Source organism: Dama dama, chromosome 19 (assembly GCF_033118175.1).
Source record: "Dama dama isolate Ldn47 chromosome 19, ASM3311817v1, whole genome shotgun sequence".
Lineage (NCBI taxonomy): Eukaryota > Metazoa > Chordata > Mammalia > Artiodactyla > Cervidae > Dama > Dama dama.
Genome location: NC_083699.1, coordinates 20,437,688 through 20,455,230, shown reverse-complemented (window position 1 = coordinate 20,455,230; position 17,543 = coordinate 20,437,688). Strand labels below are relative to the sequence as shown.

Sequence of the window (17,543 nt, the reverse complement as noted above, 5' to 3'; positions counted from 1 at the left end):
TAGGGGTTATGAGTATATATATAAAATGATGGTATCAGGTAGTTTGAGCATTTATACTATGGACTCTATGATATTGCCTCTTATATTTAAGAGTGTCTGAACCTTGAAAGTTTTTATTTATATAAAAATCTAATAATTGTGCATATGCTGTGCTTAGTTGTGTCCAACTCTTTTGTGACCCCATGGACCGCAGCCCGCCAGGTGCCTCTGTCCTTGGGGATTCTCCAGGTAAGAATACTAGAGTGGGTTGTCATGCCCTCTTCCAGGGGATCTTCCCAACCCAGGGATCGAACCCAGGTGTCCTGCACTGTGGGCGGATTCTTTACCGACTGAGCCACAAGGGAAGCCCAATAGTTGTGCATGCAATTCAGTAATTCAGCGTTACAGAGTAAATGATTCTAGAACCCCAAGTAACTGGGATACTCAGGAAATAGGGTGTTCTGAATAGCTTAATTTTCTGGTTAACTTGGAGTTAGGCAAAAAATCTTTTTTTGTTTCATTTCTTGTTGAAAAATTCTTTCTAAATATGCTAATTTCTGATTGTAGGCAGAGTATTGTTATAGTTTTTTGGTAAATGAGGATATTAGACTACCTTAGGGTAATTACTGCATACCTTATATATATATAAGTTTTTGAGCTTGAATTGTGTTTCTAAGGTTCTTTTCACTATATTTAGCTCTGGATTTTATTTTTGGCTTGGAACAAATATCTGATATATATTTTTGTAATCTTAATTATAGAAAGAGTCAGAATATGTGCTCTTTTTGTTTTAATAAATTTATTCTTCACTTTCAGTTGAATGTTTCCACAGTCTTGTGCTATGTAATTTTTGGTAAAATTTTTGTTCCATCAGATATGTTATAGCTATAGCTATATTAGTGTGTAAATATTTGTATAACTTATATTTAGTATATATAATAATTTCTTGTTGCTTAACCTTTGATTTGACCTTGTCTCTCAAAATTATTTCTGGTTTAAAATTTTTCCTGAATTATATGTAGTTTCAAATTTGTAATGTAATCATTTTACCTCTGAAGTAATTCTTTTGCTTTTATTACTTTTTCAGAAATTTTCACAAGTCACAATAATTTTTAGGCAATACTAAGAAAATCATGAACACCAAAGATTTTATGGTTCTTCCATGGGGAAAACCTGGAAATTCTGTAAAGCTAAAATATAAGTAAGTGCATATATGTTTATTACTTAAATAGAAACAGTTGCTAAAGTTTCTATATATCATAATTTAAATACTTTTCACGTGAAGCTATTAGAGTTGAAGTAAAAGTTTGTGAATTATCATCTCCATTTTCTTCACATTGCTCTATTTTTATAAGAGAGTAGGTTTGAAATATTATAAATCTATCATGGTTTAAAATGAGGACTAAAAATATTTATGGCACAAGAATCTATGCGAATGGGGATCATCAACTATTGAAGCAACTTAACAGAAAGTTACTAATTTTTCTAACACTTATTCAAAATTAGAAAAGAATCACCCTGAAGAACTGAAAGAAATTGAAATTGAGAGAGACTGTTAAGGTGAGAAACCTTTAAACAGGGAAAAGAAATCACTAACTACGCTGAGTTCCCTGCACTCTAGAGCAGCTTCCTTCCCAATAGCTATTTTACACATGGTAATAATGTATCTATTTCAATGCTACTCTCAGTGTGTATACCTATGGCTGATTCATGTTGATGTATGGCAGAAACCAACATAACATTGTAAAGGAATTATCCTCTCATTAAAAAGAAATAAATTTTAAAAAAATTATAAAAAAAGATATCAATGACTACCCTTGCACTTTGCAATTTAAAGAACATTACATTGAATCAGTTCTCCTAGGAAGGGTACCTTCTGTCTTAGATTGCCTGGAAGACGCAGTCAGCCTGAACCAAGCAATTCTGGGTATCGTGGGAATTTCAGGACTTGTAGGGGGTACCAAAGGGTTCAATGTACTCTCCCCCTTTGAGGTCATCTAGAATCACTGGAAATTTCCAAGGCCTTCCTCTCAAATATTATTCAGGACCAGCCAGCATGGGCTAGGGGCAGAGTATTGATTTTTAATATTAGTTTCTGAGTTCCCTGATCCAGATCAATAGTACTGTGGTTACTTAGTATCTTTAGAGCTTTCCTAACTCTCACTTCACCTTTGAGATACTGTGTGTAAAAGCATTGTGTCAACTGGAAGATGTTATATGGCATTATCATTATTAGGTTTATTAGCTTTTGGTAGGGAATGGAGCTATCTAATTGCTAGTATTGCCAATTTTCCTTTTTTAATGCAAAAGAAATGGGTCCTGCATTTTGCTGATGTGTTTTAAATCTATGTGTATTTACCTTTAAACACTTATTTAACATTTGTTAAGTACACATATTCTACACATTGTGCTAAGGAATGATGGATACAAAAGAAGGAAGTCACAGTCTTTGCCCTCAGGTAGCTTGTGGAGGATGCGAATATATAAAATTGTATCTACAAAGTCATGTGAAACATGGTGTGATACTAAAGCACAGGCAGTTATGAGAACATGGCCTAAACTGCTAGGGCAGAGGTGAGGAGGTCTTCAAGCTTTGCCTGAAAGATGCAGTTACTTGGGTGGTTACTGGGTGAAACATGTGCAAAGACACACAGACACATAGTCTGGGGACTTTCAGGCTTAGCCAGTTTGCTAAGATTTATAGAACAAAATTGGAGAGACTTGCAAGTCACCCAGTTAATAAATTAACTTGTATGCCACTCTAAGGAGTTTAGGATTTGTCTTGGAGGTGAGGGGGAGTCACTGTTCCCTGGCCTGTATGTCTCCTTGATTCACCCATGATTCACAACCTATAGAGACTAGGCTGGGATCCCCCATTCTAAGGTCGTTGCTCTGGAGTTTCTTTTCTTGCCCTTTCCTGTTCCAAGTCTTTTTGGTTGGCATTGTCTTCACAATTGTCTTAATGTTGTCTGACATGTTAGAGTTCTCCAGCTCTTCTCTCTGTTTCCCAGCCTCCACACAGTGTTAGCGGGTTGTTTCTGCCTCTCAGATTGGCTGTGTTGACATGGTCTCTGTAGGATCAACTTCAGCTGCCCTTCTGGGTCTGCTGTCTCCAGGAGGAATCTTCTGTGTTGTTCTAGACCCACAGAATCCCACAGAATCAGTTTGACCACTTGGTCAGGAGGCCAGTTCCTTTTTTAGTCTCTTTCCTCTACCACAGTGAGAACTTCCAAAACATTAAAAGTTTTGTAAGCGAATAAGTGACACAGTCACGTTTGTGCTTTTGGACTCTTCCTCCGGAGGCCATGTGGAAAGTGTTGTAAGCTGCTGAGACTTTGGGCCAGTGATTCTGAACTGTGCCCACAGCCCACCCCGGAGTGACCTCGTTCAGGAAACAGCGCTTAGGGTTAGCTCGGGTTCCTTCCTTTTCCCTTTTCTGCTCAGTCTTTAAGTCCAGTTAATTTTGTTTCCTTATAGTTCTCGAATGTTGCCATTTTTGTCCCCACTGTCTCTGTCTAGTCAGACCAGCACAATATCAGGGTTATGGAAATAGTCTCCTAACTGGCTTCCTTATTCTCAGCTTTGCACCCTCTAATTAATATTCCATTGTACAGCCAGAGTGATGGTTCTTAAATGCAAGTCTGATCAATTCTCAATTCTCTTAAAACTTTTTAAAGATGCTTATTGCTCTTTAAGAGCACAAGTACAAATCCCAGTTTCTCATCATGGCCTACACAGCTCCTCATGATGCGGCCACTGTCCGCCTCAGCAGTTCCATTTCTTGCCACTTTCCCCTTCCTGTGCTTCACGTCTGGGGACATGGAACTCCTAGTTCCTGGACCCACACACCGCTCTTTTCTACCTGTGCCTGCACTTTGCTTTCTTCCTGGAATAACTGCTCTCACCACCTCCCTTTGACCGGCTCTGTCCTTTCATCCCTTAGGCCTCAGCTCAGTCTTCACTCCCTTCAGGAATGGTTCTGCTTCCCCCAGGGGCTAAGAATGTGCCCTTATGTGCTCAGGTGTCCCCCTCGACTTTGCGATGAAAGCACCATTACACTGTCCTTCAGTCACCTTCATGCTTGGCTGTGTTCCTTTCTATAATGGAAGCTCCATTGGGTCTCACATCCTGTCACTTACGAGTGCTTGTTTGTAGTTAGGGCTGAATTACTCCTTGTGGAACAGATATAATGAAAATAATGCCTCTCTTCCTCAATTTCTTCACCCACTTCTCTGAACCCTCTGTATAGCTTTTGCCTCCTCTTACTTTCCATTTATCTCCCTGGACTTGGGGTCATATCTTTGACTCAACTTGCTTTTTGGTGACTGCTCACTACCTCTGAATTATTTCCCTTTCTTATCTTCTTTATTTTTATTTTGGTTCCTTGCCATAGCACACATACCCAAGTAGCCCACATTGCTTAATTATAATAAAGCACCAATGAAATAATGAAGAGATTTAAACTCACGACAGATAATGAAAGCTAGAGAACTAGGTTGGTTTACTTCTACGAAACAGAGAGTGAGTGACTAATGCTGAGGAGGGACCAGAGTTGTAAGACAAAGGAAATGGCTGTCAAAAGCTTGATGAGATTCAGACATTATTACAGACTCTTTTGTCCAGGAATCTGTTAGGGGCTCTGCTCTATCCTCAGAAAGTTTTCTTTTTGTTGCTTTCCTTTGTGGGAAACAATCAGTGGTGCTTGCCTCAGTTTCCATTTATCCCTTTGATGGCTCCTCAACCAAAACTCTCAACAGGAGCTTTCTTCCTAATAGGCTCCAAGCAAACTCTTCTGTCTCTTTCTTTCGTATTGTTCATACATGGCATAAAGGAAGAAATTTATTGGAGTTTTCCAAGATGATTTATTTAGCAAGTATGTGTATTCTGCCTATACAGAATAGTTATTTTAAACACTGTGATTCAAACTACTTGAATCCTTTGAAGGCAGTGTGAAAATTAGAAAATGATTTTTAGTTTATTTTCTGTTTGCGTGTCATGGATATTTGTGCATATATAAAGACATAGCTCAGGCATAAAGTGAATATGATTTGAAACCTCTGGCAATGTAATATGAAAAACAAAAGTCCAAGATTTGAAGTTGTACCTTGCTTGAGGTTATTAATTGATGGCAAATGCTAGCTTTAGAAACTGTATTTCAAAGATGAAAAAGGAAGTAGTTAAAATACGCTATGACATATTTATTACTCCTAATTTTAATTAAGGACAAATAGGACTATAAAATTATTTTGCCTTTTTTATTTTTTATTTTTGGAAGGGTTTGTTTGTTTGCCTCAAATGAAATTTTACATTTAAATCTTCTGCACTTAAATCTTATTCAGAAATGCTCAAGAACTGAGGATGGAGAAAGTACAGCTAGAGTTGGAGAACCAAGAGATGGAAAAGAAACTACAAGAGTTCCAATCAACAAGAAATAAAGAAAAGGAAGAACGAGGGTGGGTGACACTTTTAAAGAATTTTAGAGAAATAAAGTGATTTCCTTATTATAAGCTGAGGTCCTTATGTCAAGAACTGTTTTATGTTCATGTTTTATGTTAATGTCAAGAACTTCCAATTCTTCCCTGGTGACTGAGAGAGTAAAGAATCTACCTGTAAATGCAGGGAAGCTGGATTCGATCCCTGGGTCAGGAAGATCCCCTGGAGAAGGGAATGGCTACTCACTCCAGTATTCTTGCCTAGAGAATCCCATGGAGAGGAGCCTGGCGGGCTACAGTCCCTGGGGTAGCAAAGAGTCAAACATGACTGAGTGACTGACATGTTCACTTTTTTTTTTCCTTCCAGTGACGATCTGTCCTGAATGAGTCCTTTTTGGATTTTACTGATGAACAAGCAATTTTAAATTGCCCCTCATTTTTCTAACTGTGTTCCCTTCCTCTAAACCTTATTTGGTCTTTGCATGCGTGTCTGCTGAGTCGCTTAAGTTGTGTCCGACTCTTTGCGACTCTGTGGACTGTAGCCCGTCAGGCTCCTCTGTCCATAGAATTCTCCAGGCAAGAATACTGGAGTGGGTTGCCATGCCCTCCTCCAGGGATCTTCCCAACCAAGGGATCAAACCCATGTCTTTCGTGTCTCCTGCATTGACAGGCGATTTCTTTACCACTAGTGCTGCCTAGGAAGCCCACACTTTCTTATTTCTCTTCTTACAGTACTCTTCTTAACCATTTATAGGTCAGAATGTTGGGGCTTCTCAGGTGGCTCAGAGAATCTGTCTGCAATGCAGGAGACATAAAAGATGTAGATTTGATCCTTGGGCTGGGAAGATCTCCTGGAGTAGGAAATGGCAACCTGCTCCGGTATTCTTTCCTGGAAAATTCAATGGACAGAGTAGCCTGGTGGGCAGGCTGCAGTCCATGGGGTCACCAAGAGTTGGAAACAGCTGAGTACTGAGCACCCACATATTGAGAACAGCAGTGAGAGTTTCTCTTTGCTCTCATAAAAGTGCCATCAACAGGTGATTGCCAGTTTATGAGCAGCATATTTTTATTTATTTAAAAAGACTTTTGGGATAGGGATTTACATGCACACAGATAAGAGTTTTCAAACCCTCAAGTATGTTTGAAATATTGTTAGCAAACATGCTTTAGCTGAAGTTATATTAGTGAGAACTCTCTAATAATTACACTTGCATACCTGTACTAACTTTATGGAGAATTTTGCTTTGTTGTAAAAATAATAAATATAATTAAAATCAAGTATAACTGATAGTTATATAATGGAAACGATCTCTTCTTCTCTCTAGGCTGACTCCCAGCCCATACTGTAGTACCACTTTTAACAATTAAAATGTTTGTCCCCACAAATGTCTTTGTACAAGCCTGTATATATATGTGTGTGTGTGTATGTGTATGTATGTGTGTAGGTGTGTATTTGACATGTCTTTTACATTTTTACAAGTGAGGTCATCTATAAAAATATGTGAATGGATTCACATTCTACTTTTCTCCTTGCTCTTTTTGCCACTCTTGCCCCGTCAGCACACGGTGATCTCGTTGTTTTAATGAGTTGCATAATATTTCTTTGTGTGGATATAATAGCACTTATTTTTCAGATCTTTATTAAGTTTTTAGTATTTTGTGATTACATATGCTGTCATGAATATGCTTTTATATATATTTTTGCTTACACATGTAAGAGTATCTATGGGATAAATTCCTACACTTGTAATTTTAGATCAGAGTATATGGCAGCTTACCTTTTTGTAGATACTGGAGAACTTTTCTTTCCAATAGGCTGCAAAAGTGCCTAACTTTTTTCCTGTAGAGAATGAGAGTGCATTCATATACTTCTGGTGTTCCTAAAAGTCTGGTCACCAGACTCTGTGTATTCAATTCGCTTTGCTTAGCACTCAGGTGATGATCATCAAATATCTGTGAATTACCTTCTGAACCATTAAAGAAAATTCAAAAGTTTATTATAGTTTCAGTGGTATTTATCTTTAGAGACTAAGTCTTTGAAAAAATGTTTATGACAGAGCTAAGTCGCTTGAGTTGTGTCTGACTCTTTGGAACCCTATGGACTGTAGCGCCCACTAAGCTCCTCTGTCCGTGGGATTCTCCAGGCAAGAATACTGGAGTGGGTTGCCAGGTCCTCCTCCAGGGGATCTTTCCAACCCAGGTATCAAACCCACGCCTCTTATGTCTCTTGCATTGGCAGGCAGGTTCTTTACCACTAGTGCCACCTGGAAGCCTTCGTGACACATGCACACATCTAATAAGCAGAGCATTGGCTTTTTTTTTTTTTTTTAAAGAAAAACTAATTTTATATTGGCGAGCATTGATTTAATCAAAGATATTTCAATGCGGTACATCATCCCAGGTGACAAAGTTTATTGTGTGTCTTGGTGTTCTTATCCTAATGATCCAATGGCCAGTTCTCTCTTTTTTATTGTTGTTTTTGGGCTTTTGTTTTCTTTTGTCTTTTTATTTTTTTATAAACTTCACTGCTTTGGACTTAGTTTGGGCTCCTCAGCAGACCATGAATAAATATATCTGTGAAACAGAGTTCTGAAATTAGCCCCCAAGAGTAAGTTTCCATTAGTGGAGGAACCTTTTCTAGATGTTTTCAAAAATGTTCTAAAGCTTGCCTGGGTTTTCAGAATAGTAAAATGCTTTTCTAAGGTCACATAGATAGTAAATGTCATAGCCCAAATGAGAACCTGCCACTCACTGGTCAGGAAGATGGAAGTTTGGTTTTCCAGTCTTGGTTTTATTATTTATTATCTCTGTGACCTTGGGCAACTTTTCTTCTCATTATTGTTTAAAATGGGACTTGGGCTTCCTGCTCTGTTGACTTAAGAGGAGTTTGTGAGGCTCAAATGAAAGTGCTTTGAAACTATAAAATGAAACCTTTTTCCTTCTTAGCAATCTCTGTTACCTTTCACTGTGGAAACTAATTTGAAGTCTTAATAAGGCATTCATCACGTAGTTGATCTGCTGAATTTGGGGGCATATTGCTTTGCTTCCTTTTTCTCTTTACATTTGAGAACACTTAGCTTTTAAAACTGCATGGCAATCTGTAAAATTTCCTATAACTCAATAAAACTATCTTTAGTCATTGTAAATGTCTTTAAAAATGAAATTCTTCATCTGTGTTTGGACATTTCACTTTTATTCATTTCTTTTCAAATCTTCCAAATATAGTAGAGTTATATTTTAGAATTACTGAGGCTATTGTGGCATTATTGATATTTCATTTTCATTTTGTGGTGGTCTGTTACATGTTAACAACTGAATTTCCATTTCCTGAAACAGGGAAAATATATTTGTTTTCATTAAAAGGAGAAATGTATTTAGTAATTACATTTTGTCTTCCATTGATATATATTGAAGGTCAAGTGGATATCATTGGAAATCTGGACAAGTGGGCAAATTGGGTAATCAATCATACATGATGTCACAAAATAAAGGAAATGTTATTAAGGTAAGAAAACACTATTTGATTCTCAAGCAGTTTGCTAAGAATATAGAAATTATTTTTTCAGATCTTGCCTTCCCTTCCATACTTAAGAATCGACAATTCTTGTTTTTAAAAGCTTTGCATATTATTGGATTTTGAATTTTATTAAATTTTATGTGTTAATATGCAACTTTCACTATTCAGATATGTTTTTGTTTTTCATCTGCAAGTTGATTTTTAAAAATTCACCTTCAGTTGAATTTTTCTAACTTCAGTTTCTCCTTTCAGTTCAGTTCTGGTTTTCAAGTATGGGAAGTAGAACTACATAGTTCTATATTAAAGTGAAAGTGAAGTTATTTGATATAACAGATGACAGACTTTTTCTGCCTTTTTATTATATCACATTTATTTAATGTGTTCATGTTCTGCTTGAATAATAATTATTCATAGGTTGTTGATTCCATGTGTGAAGATACCCAAGGGAAAACTGCTTTAAAATTTCCCAGCTATGGAATTTCTTTATCTTTACTGTGTATGTAAAATATAACATTACATTATATTTAAGGTTAAAAGCAAAGGAGTATCCTTATGTAATGAAAACTGCTTTGCTTCTGTATTCTTTAGTACAAGATCCGTGACTTTGTAAGTTTTAACTTATATAGCTTTTTCCTTTTTATATACCTATCATTAAACTTTCATTGGACCAGTTGGCATCTACAAATATCTTATTTGGCACTTCTAGCCTTTTTGGCTTTGAAAAGGCATTTTATTCTTTACTGTCTTTCTCTTACTGAGATATGTGACTTTAATTTTTGAGTTAAAAGTTTTATAATCCACTTTGCATTTTTCATTATCTTTCTGAGACATTGTTCCAGGCTTTAGATGTTGTTGTAAATATATTAAAAGTGCTGACTCTTTGTGATTATTGATTTATTTATTCAATAGCATTTATTAAGTTCCTTCTTTGTCTCATAGCGAATTGTCCTTGTTCTCAAGGAGATCCTTACGTGATGTAGAAGACAAGGCACATATGAAAATATCTATAAGAAAAGTTGCTATGTAATTTTTGCCATTTAGTGTATGAATCATTTGTGCTTGGGAAATAATAGTATACCTCTAAAATATTTGAGAGTGTGCTAGATATACTTGTTAGGAAAATTGATGAATAAGTCATAATGCCAGTTCCCATAAACCTCATAATTGAGTAGGAGTCACCCTCCTACTCATGGGGCATGAGTAGGGAGAATGGGGTGGGGTGGGGAGGCACAGAGGTGGGAGATAAAGCAAGATTGGGTAGGATGGGAGGAGGATTGAAAACCAGACTCAGGAGTCTTGACTTTTTTCACTGGGTGAATGGAATTCCCTAAGAGTTTTGAAGGCAAGTTTAAGGTAATGATGTGTATTGGCTGATCTTCTCAACATCCAGTACATTTGGAGTTTGTAAGTAGAATATCAGTTCAGTTCAGTCGCTCAGTCGTGTCCGACTCTTTGCGACCCCATGTATCGCAGCATGCTAGGCCTCCCTGTCCATCACCAGCTCCCGGAGTTTACTCAAATTCATGTCCATCGAGTCGGTGATGCCATCCAGCCATCTCATCCTCTGTCAGCCCCTTCTCCTCCTGCCCCCAATCCCTCCCAGCATCAAGGTCTTTTACAACGAGTCAACTCCTCGCATGAGGTGGCCAAAGTATTGGAGTTTCAGCCTCAGCATCAGTCCTTCCAATGAACACCCAGGACTGATCTCCTTCAGGATGGACTGGTTGGATCTCCTTGCAGTCCAAGAGACTCTCAAGAGTCTCTCCAACACCACAGTTCAAAAGCATCAATTCTTCGGAGCTCAGCTTTCTTCACAGTCCAACTCTCACATCCGTACATGACCACTGGAAAAACCATAGCCTTGACTAGATGGACCTTTAGAGCAAGTGATATTCACATTCTTTTTGATCATGTACCATATCAATAAAGAATTCATTTTGAGAATGAACTTTCTATCCACAATTTTTTATTTGCTTATAGATATAATTTATTTATATGCATACTAATTTACTAATATGTGCATTGTAAAACAAAATATGGAAGTTAATCAAGGATGATATAAATATGAAGAGATGTTTCTTTTTCTCTCTTTGGGCTTCTCCTGAGCTCTCTCAGCCATGCACATATGCTACTTTTGAGGCCACTGATACAGAAACAGAGAGGCTACTTACAAGACTATTAAAAGGTCAGATGAGAAGAGTTTGAATTAGAATGTAGTGGAAGAAATATAAAGGAAACATGGAACCAAACACAGTGAGAAAGGAAAGGAGGAAGTAAAATATATAAGTGATATGCCAGGATGAGTTGCCTAAAAGATAGAATAAATAAAGGAGCTGGAGAAAAATTTCTGGTGTTTAGATTTAGACTTCTTCCTTCCTTCCCTCTCTTTCTTTTCCCAGACCTATTGAGGTATGATTGGCTAATAAAATTATAAGATATTTAAAGAATACAACATGATGGTTTGATATACATATACATTGTGAATGGATTTCCTCCATTGAGTTGATTAACATATCCACATTTGCTTTATCTTTTATAAGAACATTTAACTTCTACTCGTAACAAATTTCAAAGACTTGGAGTTTTGTTTGCACTCTAATGTGCTGGCTGGAGCTGAGAGAGTAAATGTGCACCCTAAGAATTTGTAAAAAAGGAGAAGAAAGGTGTGATGTATAAAGGGCAGGTATGAAGGATAGAGCTTAGAAGATATGGAGGCAAAGAAAAGTTTAATATTTGCTCACTACCTGTTTTGTACCAACCAACGGTGCTTTTCCTATTTTATCTCTTTAAGTGCTTGTGTCACTCTTAAGAGACAGTTGCTCTTTTTTACAGTTCCACAGATAAGTAATTTAACACCAAAAAAGTTGAATAACTTGCTCATGTCAAAGGTCAGGGCCAAGATTTGGAATGCAGGTTTTGAACTGAAGTTCTAAGATAGTTCAGCTTAGTTCTAAGACAATTTCCAGCCCTCTAGTGAAAGGAGCCTGAGAAGAGAAAGAACGGGAGAAATAGAGTCAAAGTAATGTAATTTCATAGGAGATAAAAGTCAAAGAAAACATCTTTAGAAAAAAATGGAGAAGTCAACCTTGACTGATGTATTTGTAATGAAAAAGTTGAGTATAGTTTTAGATCAATGTTTTTCAGCTGGGGGCCGTTTTGTCCCCCAGGAGACACTTGGCAATGTCTGGACACATATTTTGCTATCACCACTGAGAGGGATATTTTTGGCTAATGGGAGTGGCTACAAGTCAGGAGTACTGTTGAGCATTAGAGAATGAGCTGGGCAGCCCTCATAACAGAGAATTATTTGGCCGAAAACAGTGGTACCAAGGTCACAGAATCCTGTGCTACACAATATAGATTAAAGTCCTGACTCATCTAATTAGTTTTGTGATTTTAGACAAAAATTTAACCTTTTCAGGCAAAAATCTAACCTGTGACCTTTCTCGGTCTTATGTTACCATGTTTGTGAACATGCATAACAGTACTTGCTGACTACTTCACAGAGTTTCGAGCAGTGCATGAGATAATATGTGTGAAACCAATTGTAACATGAACTGAAAATCATGTTAAAATGGTTATTTACAGAGAGTGAGAATTTTTAAAAACAATACATTTGATTTGATGGTTGGGTTGTCATCAGATGTAAGAATTTATTTCAAGTTGTTGAAAAAGAAAGGCAGGTGGCAATAAGTAAAGGCTAATACTTTATTATGTGGGAGACGATGCAAGTGAGTTTGTAGCTGAGGGGTATGTGACTAGTGGAGGAAACACTGAAGATTAAATGAGCGAGGCACCAGTTGCTCGGGGCTTTGAAGAGGTGGCTCCTTAAGGAGGACTTGACCAAGGGAAGGAAGGCACATTTCCTTGAGACAGGAAAGATGGAAAACAGGTGACAGTGAAGGAACATTTTTAGAGGTTGCTTTTGACAGGCAGTGAGGCAGCAAGCTGTGGAAAAATCTTTTCTAGGAAAACCTCAACTTTCTTAGTACATTTGAAGGCAAGATCAACTGTTCACATTAAGGAAGGGGAATGGGGGTGAATTTGAGTTTTTGGGACTGGAGAAGATCTGGAGCTGCCACTGTGGGAATCACGTTTGAGGTTTATTAGAAATGAGCACATAGGTTGCTGAAGAGCCATAGGAGCCCAGTAGGCTTGTTCAGGCTGGATTTGTAGAGGACCCAGTAACTAATGGGGCTTCCCTGGTGGCTAAGACAGTGAAGAATCTGCCACCTGTGTGGGAGATCCAGGTTCAATCCCTGAGTCAGGAATATCCCCTGGAGAAGGGAAGGGCCACCCCACTCCAGCATTCTTGCCTAGAGAATTCCATGGACAGAGGAGCCTGACAGGCTACAGTCTAAGGGGTCACAAAGAGTCGGATACAACTGAGCAACTAACACTTTCAGTTGCTATTATTTCATCACAGTGGTAGGTAGTTATGGGATGTCTAAAAGGAAGGAGGTAAGGAGATTGTGGTTAGGGCTCAAAGAAACTCTGAATTTGGGATTTTGAAGGTGTGGCCATTCAGCTTGCTGCTTAGGTCCCAGGTTTGGTCATAATGGTCAGGGTGTGCTGAAGAGGCACTTTAGATATGCATAGCAGTCAGCCTGTAGGAGGGTTTTTCAGCATCAGGATGTCAGGTGAACACAGACATTGAGCCTCCAAGACCATCACCTTAGAGAAGTGATGGAGAGCAATACTGAGCAGACGGCCGAGGTTCAGGTGGGAGAGGATTCTGGGCCCTGGGAAAGGCAGTGAGTGGATGGTGGGAGCTTCAGTAGAGGCAACTCGGCTGAATGATGAGAGCAGAACAGTGTTCTGGAAGCAGCACTGAGGAGCAAACAGGGAGAACAGTTTCCTTCGCTCTGGGTGAGTGCAAGGGAATAGAAATGTAGCTAGTCCCTCTGGAGAGTCCCGTGGGGAAGGTTGTGTGTGAGAAAGATGGGGCCAGTTACTGTGAACTTTTGGGAGAGATATGTTAAGGAAAGGTTTAAGGCATAATACAGTTAAATGACTATTTAAAAAGGGTTTCATGGAAGGGCGGGGCAGCCTGGATGGAAGGAAAAGTAGTGGAGAATGGCAAAGGTTAAGTAGCTAATTGGTTAAGAATGAGACTTTTGGAAAAAGTGGCTTGTGGAAGGAGCGTGGGCCCAGCATGGCAGTTTAGGACATTAGTGGCAGTTTGGAGGCATTTGTGAATGCTAGGGAGGCCGATGAAGACAGCATAGTCTGACCCCAATGGCCCAGATGATATGTCTGAGCCTCTAAGCTGTCCTGGCCCCTGATGAGACCCCTTTAGCATCTCCTGATGGAGGCATAAGTTGGCTAATGAGGTATATAGCTTCAGTATATTGAATTCATAATGTTTTATGCATACAAACATAGTCATATCCATATATATATATATATGTGTGTGTATATATGTGTGTGTATATGTGTTCTCAGTCATGTGAGCATTGAGTCCTGTGAGCATATAGTCCATGGGGGTCACAAACAGTGTAAGATAGCCCACGAGGCTCTTATCTCCATGGAATTTTCATGCAAGAATACTGAAGTGGGTTGCCATTTGCTACTCCAGGGGATCTTCCTGACCCAGGGACTGAACCCATGTCTCTTGTACCTCCTGCATTGGCAGGCAGATTTCCACTTTGCTACCTGGTAAGCTTTTGGACTGCAAGAAGATCCAACCAGTCCATCCTAAAGGAGATCAGTCCTGGGTGTTCCTTGGAAGGACTGATGTTGAAGCTGAAACTTCAATATTTTGGCCACCGCATGTGAAGAGTTGACTCATTGGAAAAGACCCTAATGCTGGGAAGGACTGGGGGCATGAGGAGAAGGGGATGACAGAGGATGAGATGGCTGGATGGCATCACCGACTCGATGGACATGGGTTTGGGTAGACTCTGGGAGTTGGTGATAGACAGGGAGGCCTGGTGTGCTGCGATTCATGGGATCTCAGAGTCGGACACGACTGAGCGACTGAACTGAACTGAAGCTTTTGGAGTAGGGTTGGATTAGGGATACACACACACACACACACACACACAAACACCATGTGTTTGCATATGTGTGTGTGTGTGTGTGTGTGTGTGTGTATCCCTGGTCCAACCCTACTCCACTCTCATCTTTTTCCCCAACAGATAAAAATCAGACTTAGGAAATTCTGTTTGCCTAAAAATAACAAGCTAGCAGTTTGTTCATTGAAATATTATATGCAGTTTGATTCATTTGAAGTAAATATGGCTGTATTCACAGAGCTGAAAAATATTCACAATAACAAGAACAAGCTACAATATGTCCCTAATAATGGGTTTATTCTGCCTTAGTATGTCCATTCTGCCCAGGTAGCCTATAACCACATGTTTCAATTCAAATGTATCATTAAGGTAATAATATTGGAGAATTTGGTTATGAAAAATGGGATTAAATTATCTGTAACTTGTATAACACTGCCAGTTTACAAATAAAAGTGTTATTCACATAAAAAATGACTATTTCAATTCTATTTTCTAGTCTGCTGTGTTTGGTACATAGCATCTGAACAGCTCCTTAAAAAATGTGAGAAAACAAATGCTCTTTTGAAGCAAACCCACTAGATTTACTGAGAATAATTAGGCCTAAATTTTCAAAGATGACTGCAGTGGTACAAGCTATAGACGGAGAGGCAACCATTGTTCTCATATTCTCATGTGCAAATTGGGCAATTGAGCATGGAAATTGAAAATTGAAAATAAGGCATGAATTGACAGTGTGTGTATAAGTGTTCACCATGCTCTGTGAATGTCTGTGTACTTCAGATGTTGGTTTTAATAAGACCAAAGCAGGTACTTGGAATAGGCAAGTCTGTTTCATTTCTTAAAACCTGAAGATCCAAGGATTTTAGGCAATTATTTATTTGAAATACCTAGCCATAATTCTTACGTACTCAATTTTTTTTGGCTACACCTTGGGAAAGTCCGGGATAACAAAAAATATATTTGAAAAAGGCTATGTCTATGACGCTTAAATGCTTTTCTAAATTGGGCAAATACAGATAATAATGTTAGCTTTTTACAGTTTTGTGAGCAGAATAGCTCAGTCAGAATTCAGTTTAGATTCAGTCTACACAAATATTAGACTTTGTGTGTTTTGGAAAGATCAGAGATGGAGAAGGCATACTGAGCCTTTATAATATTTAAAAGCTAGTGCTTTCCTAAAATCATTTCATAGAGATGTGTAACTTTTGTTTAAAGATAATTTATGACATTTTTTCCTGAAAGTTGGCTTATATATGTTTCTAAAATATATTTTCCATTTGTGAATTTTCTCTTGATTTAATTAAAAGCTCTATATTTGCAGTAAAGATGATCTCCTATTATATTATTTGAAAATGTTTGTTTTGTTCAAGATGCAGCAAAATGTTATGGCTTTATAGTATTTTTGTTAGTCACTTAAACTTTGAGTTATATCTGAAAAATAGTATCTATTTTGTTAATACAGTTTTCTGCTGGAAAAGTGAAATTAAAATTACTGAAGGAACAACTTCAAGGTAAACAGTTTACACTGTATTATTAGGTATTGTAGATATAATTATTTTTTTAACCTTTGAATTACATATTGAATTACATTTAACATTTGAATTACAAATTATAGTTCTAAGACTATTCATGCAGTATAATGACTCTAAACCCCAAAATATTGACTCTTTTTCTGTGATATTCACAATATATTTTATCTGTGTTTTGGGGAAGGGCACTTATTTTATATAAAATATCAACTTAGGATATGACTATAATAATAGTATTTTTGAAAGATGAGGACTTACATAGCATTGCTCCTTAAACTTTATTAATATAATATCTTAAACAGGAAGAAAATTCTAGTGGTATAAAATTATAAATTGACATTTTACCCTAGGAAATTAAAAGAACATTGAAATTTGCTTTTTAAAAAGAATTTAAAAGTAGCAAAACCAAATTTTGAATTTATGGTAATTCTAAAAGAAATGAGATTTATAATATAGAGGATAAACATTTAATTTGAATAATTAAGATAGTTTGATAGACTATGTTCTAGAAATACATATAACATTTATTATGGAAGTTGTTCTGTTTTGGCTTCAGTTTCATCCAGAAATGGGACAGAACTCTATAAGAATTCTATCCAAAGTACAGTTTTTAACATTCTGTAATTTTATGTCTAGTTCAGTTGAGCTTACAGCGGAATGTATGTGTGTGGCCCCGTGGTCACAGGGGTTGGGAGGGAGACTGTGGGCTCCCCAGTCTACTGGGAAGATTAGACTTGGCTCCATGCCATTCTTATTGGGCATCTGATATGTATACACTATTTGAGAATATAGAAATGTGCATAATTTCCTTATTTTATCAGTCAGAAAACTGAACATTGTATTTTAATGTGATTGGTCTTTCTTTGTTTTTCCTTTCAGGACCAGTGAAACAACCACTAAATTATAAAATGGCAAATTGTTCTGAAAGTAACAAACCTAAGATAAAAGGGAAGGTCTGCGGGCAGTGTGAGAAGAAAGCTGCTCTGCTGGTAGGTACACTGGGGTCAAATCTTGGAGCAGAACTCTCAAGTGGGCGCATACACTTGTCCCGACTTAACCTGCTTTGGTA

General features: G+C 37.7%; 1 protein-coding gene across 2 annotated transcripts in view; it reads left to right on the top strand.

The window, feature by feature from the left end:
• Window positions 1–1,112: 1,112 nt before the first annotated feature.
• The window catches only part of ZBBX (zinc finger B-box domain containing), a 107,802-nt gene continuing 91,371 nt past the window's right edge, over window positions 1,113–17,543 (top strand). For both annotated transcript variants that reach the window (XM_061167868.1, XM_061167867.1), the window contains exons 1-5: window positions 1,113–1,180; window positions 5,319–5,432; window positions 8,826–8,916; window positions 16,408–16,456; window positions 17,354–17,463. In XM_061167868.1, the coding sequence (XP_061023851.1) occupies window positions 1,113–1,180; window positions 5,319–5,432; window positions 8,826–8,916; window positions 16,408–16,456; window positions 17,354–17,463 (432 nt within the window). The remainder of the gene's footprint in view (window positions 1,181–5,318; window positions 5,433–8,825; window positions 8,917–16,407; window positions 16,457–17,353; window positions 17,464–17,543) is intronic.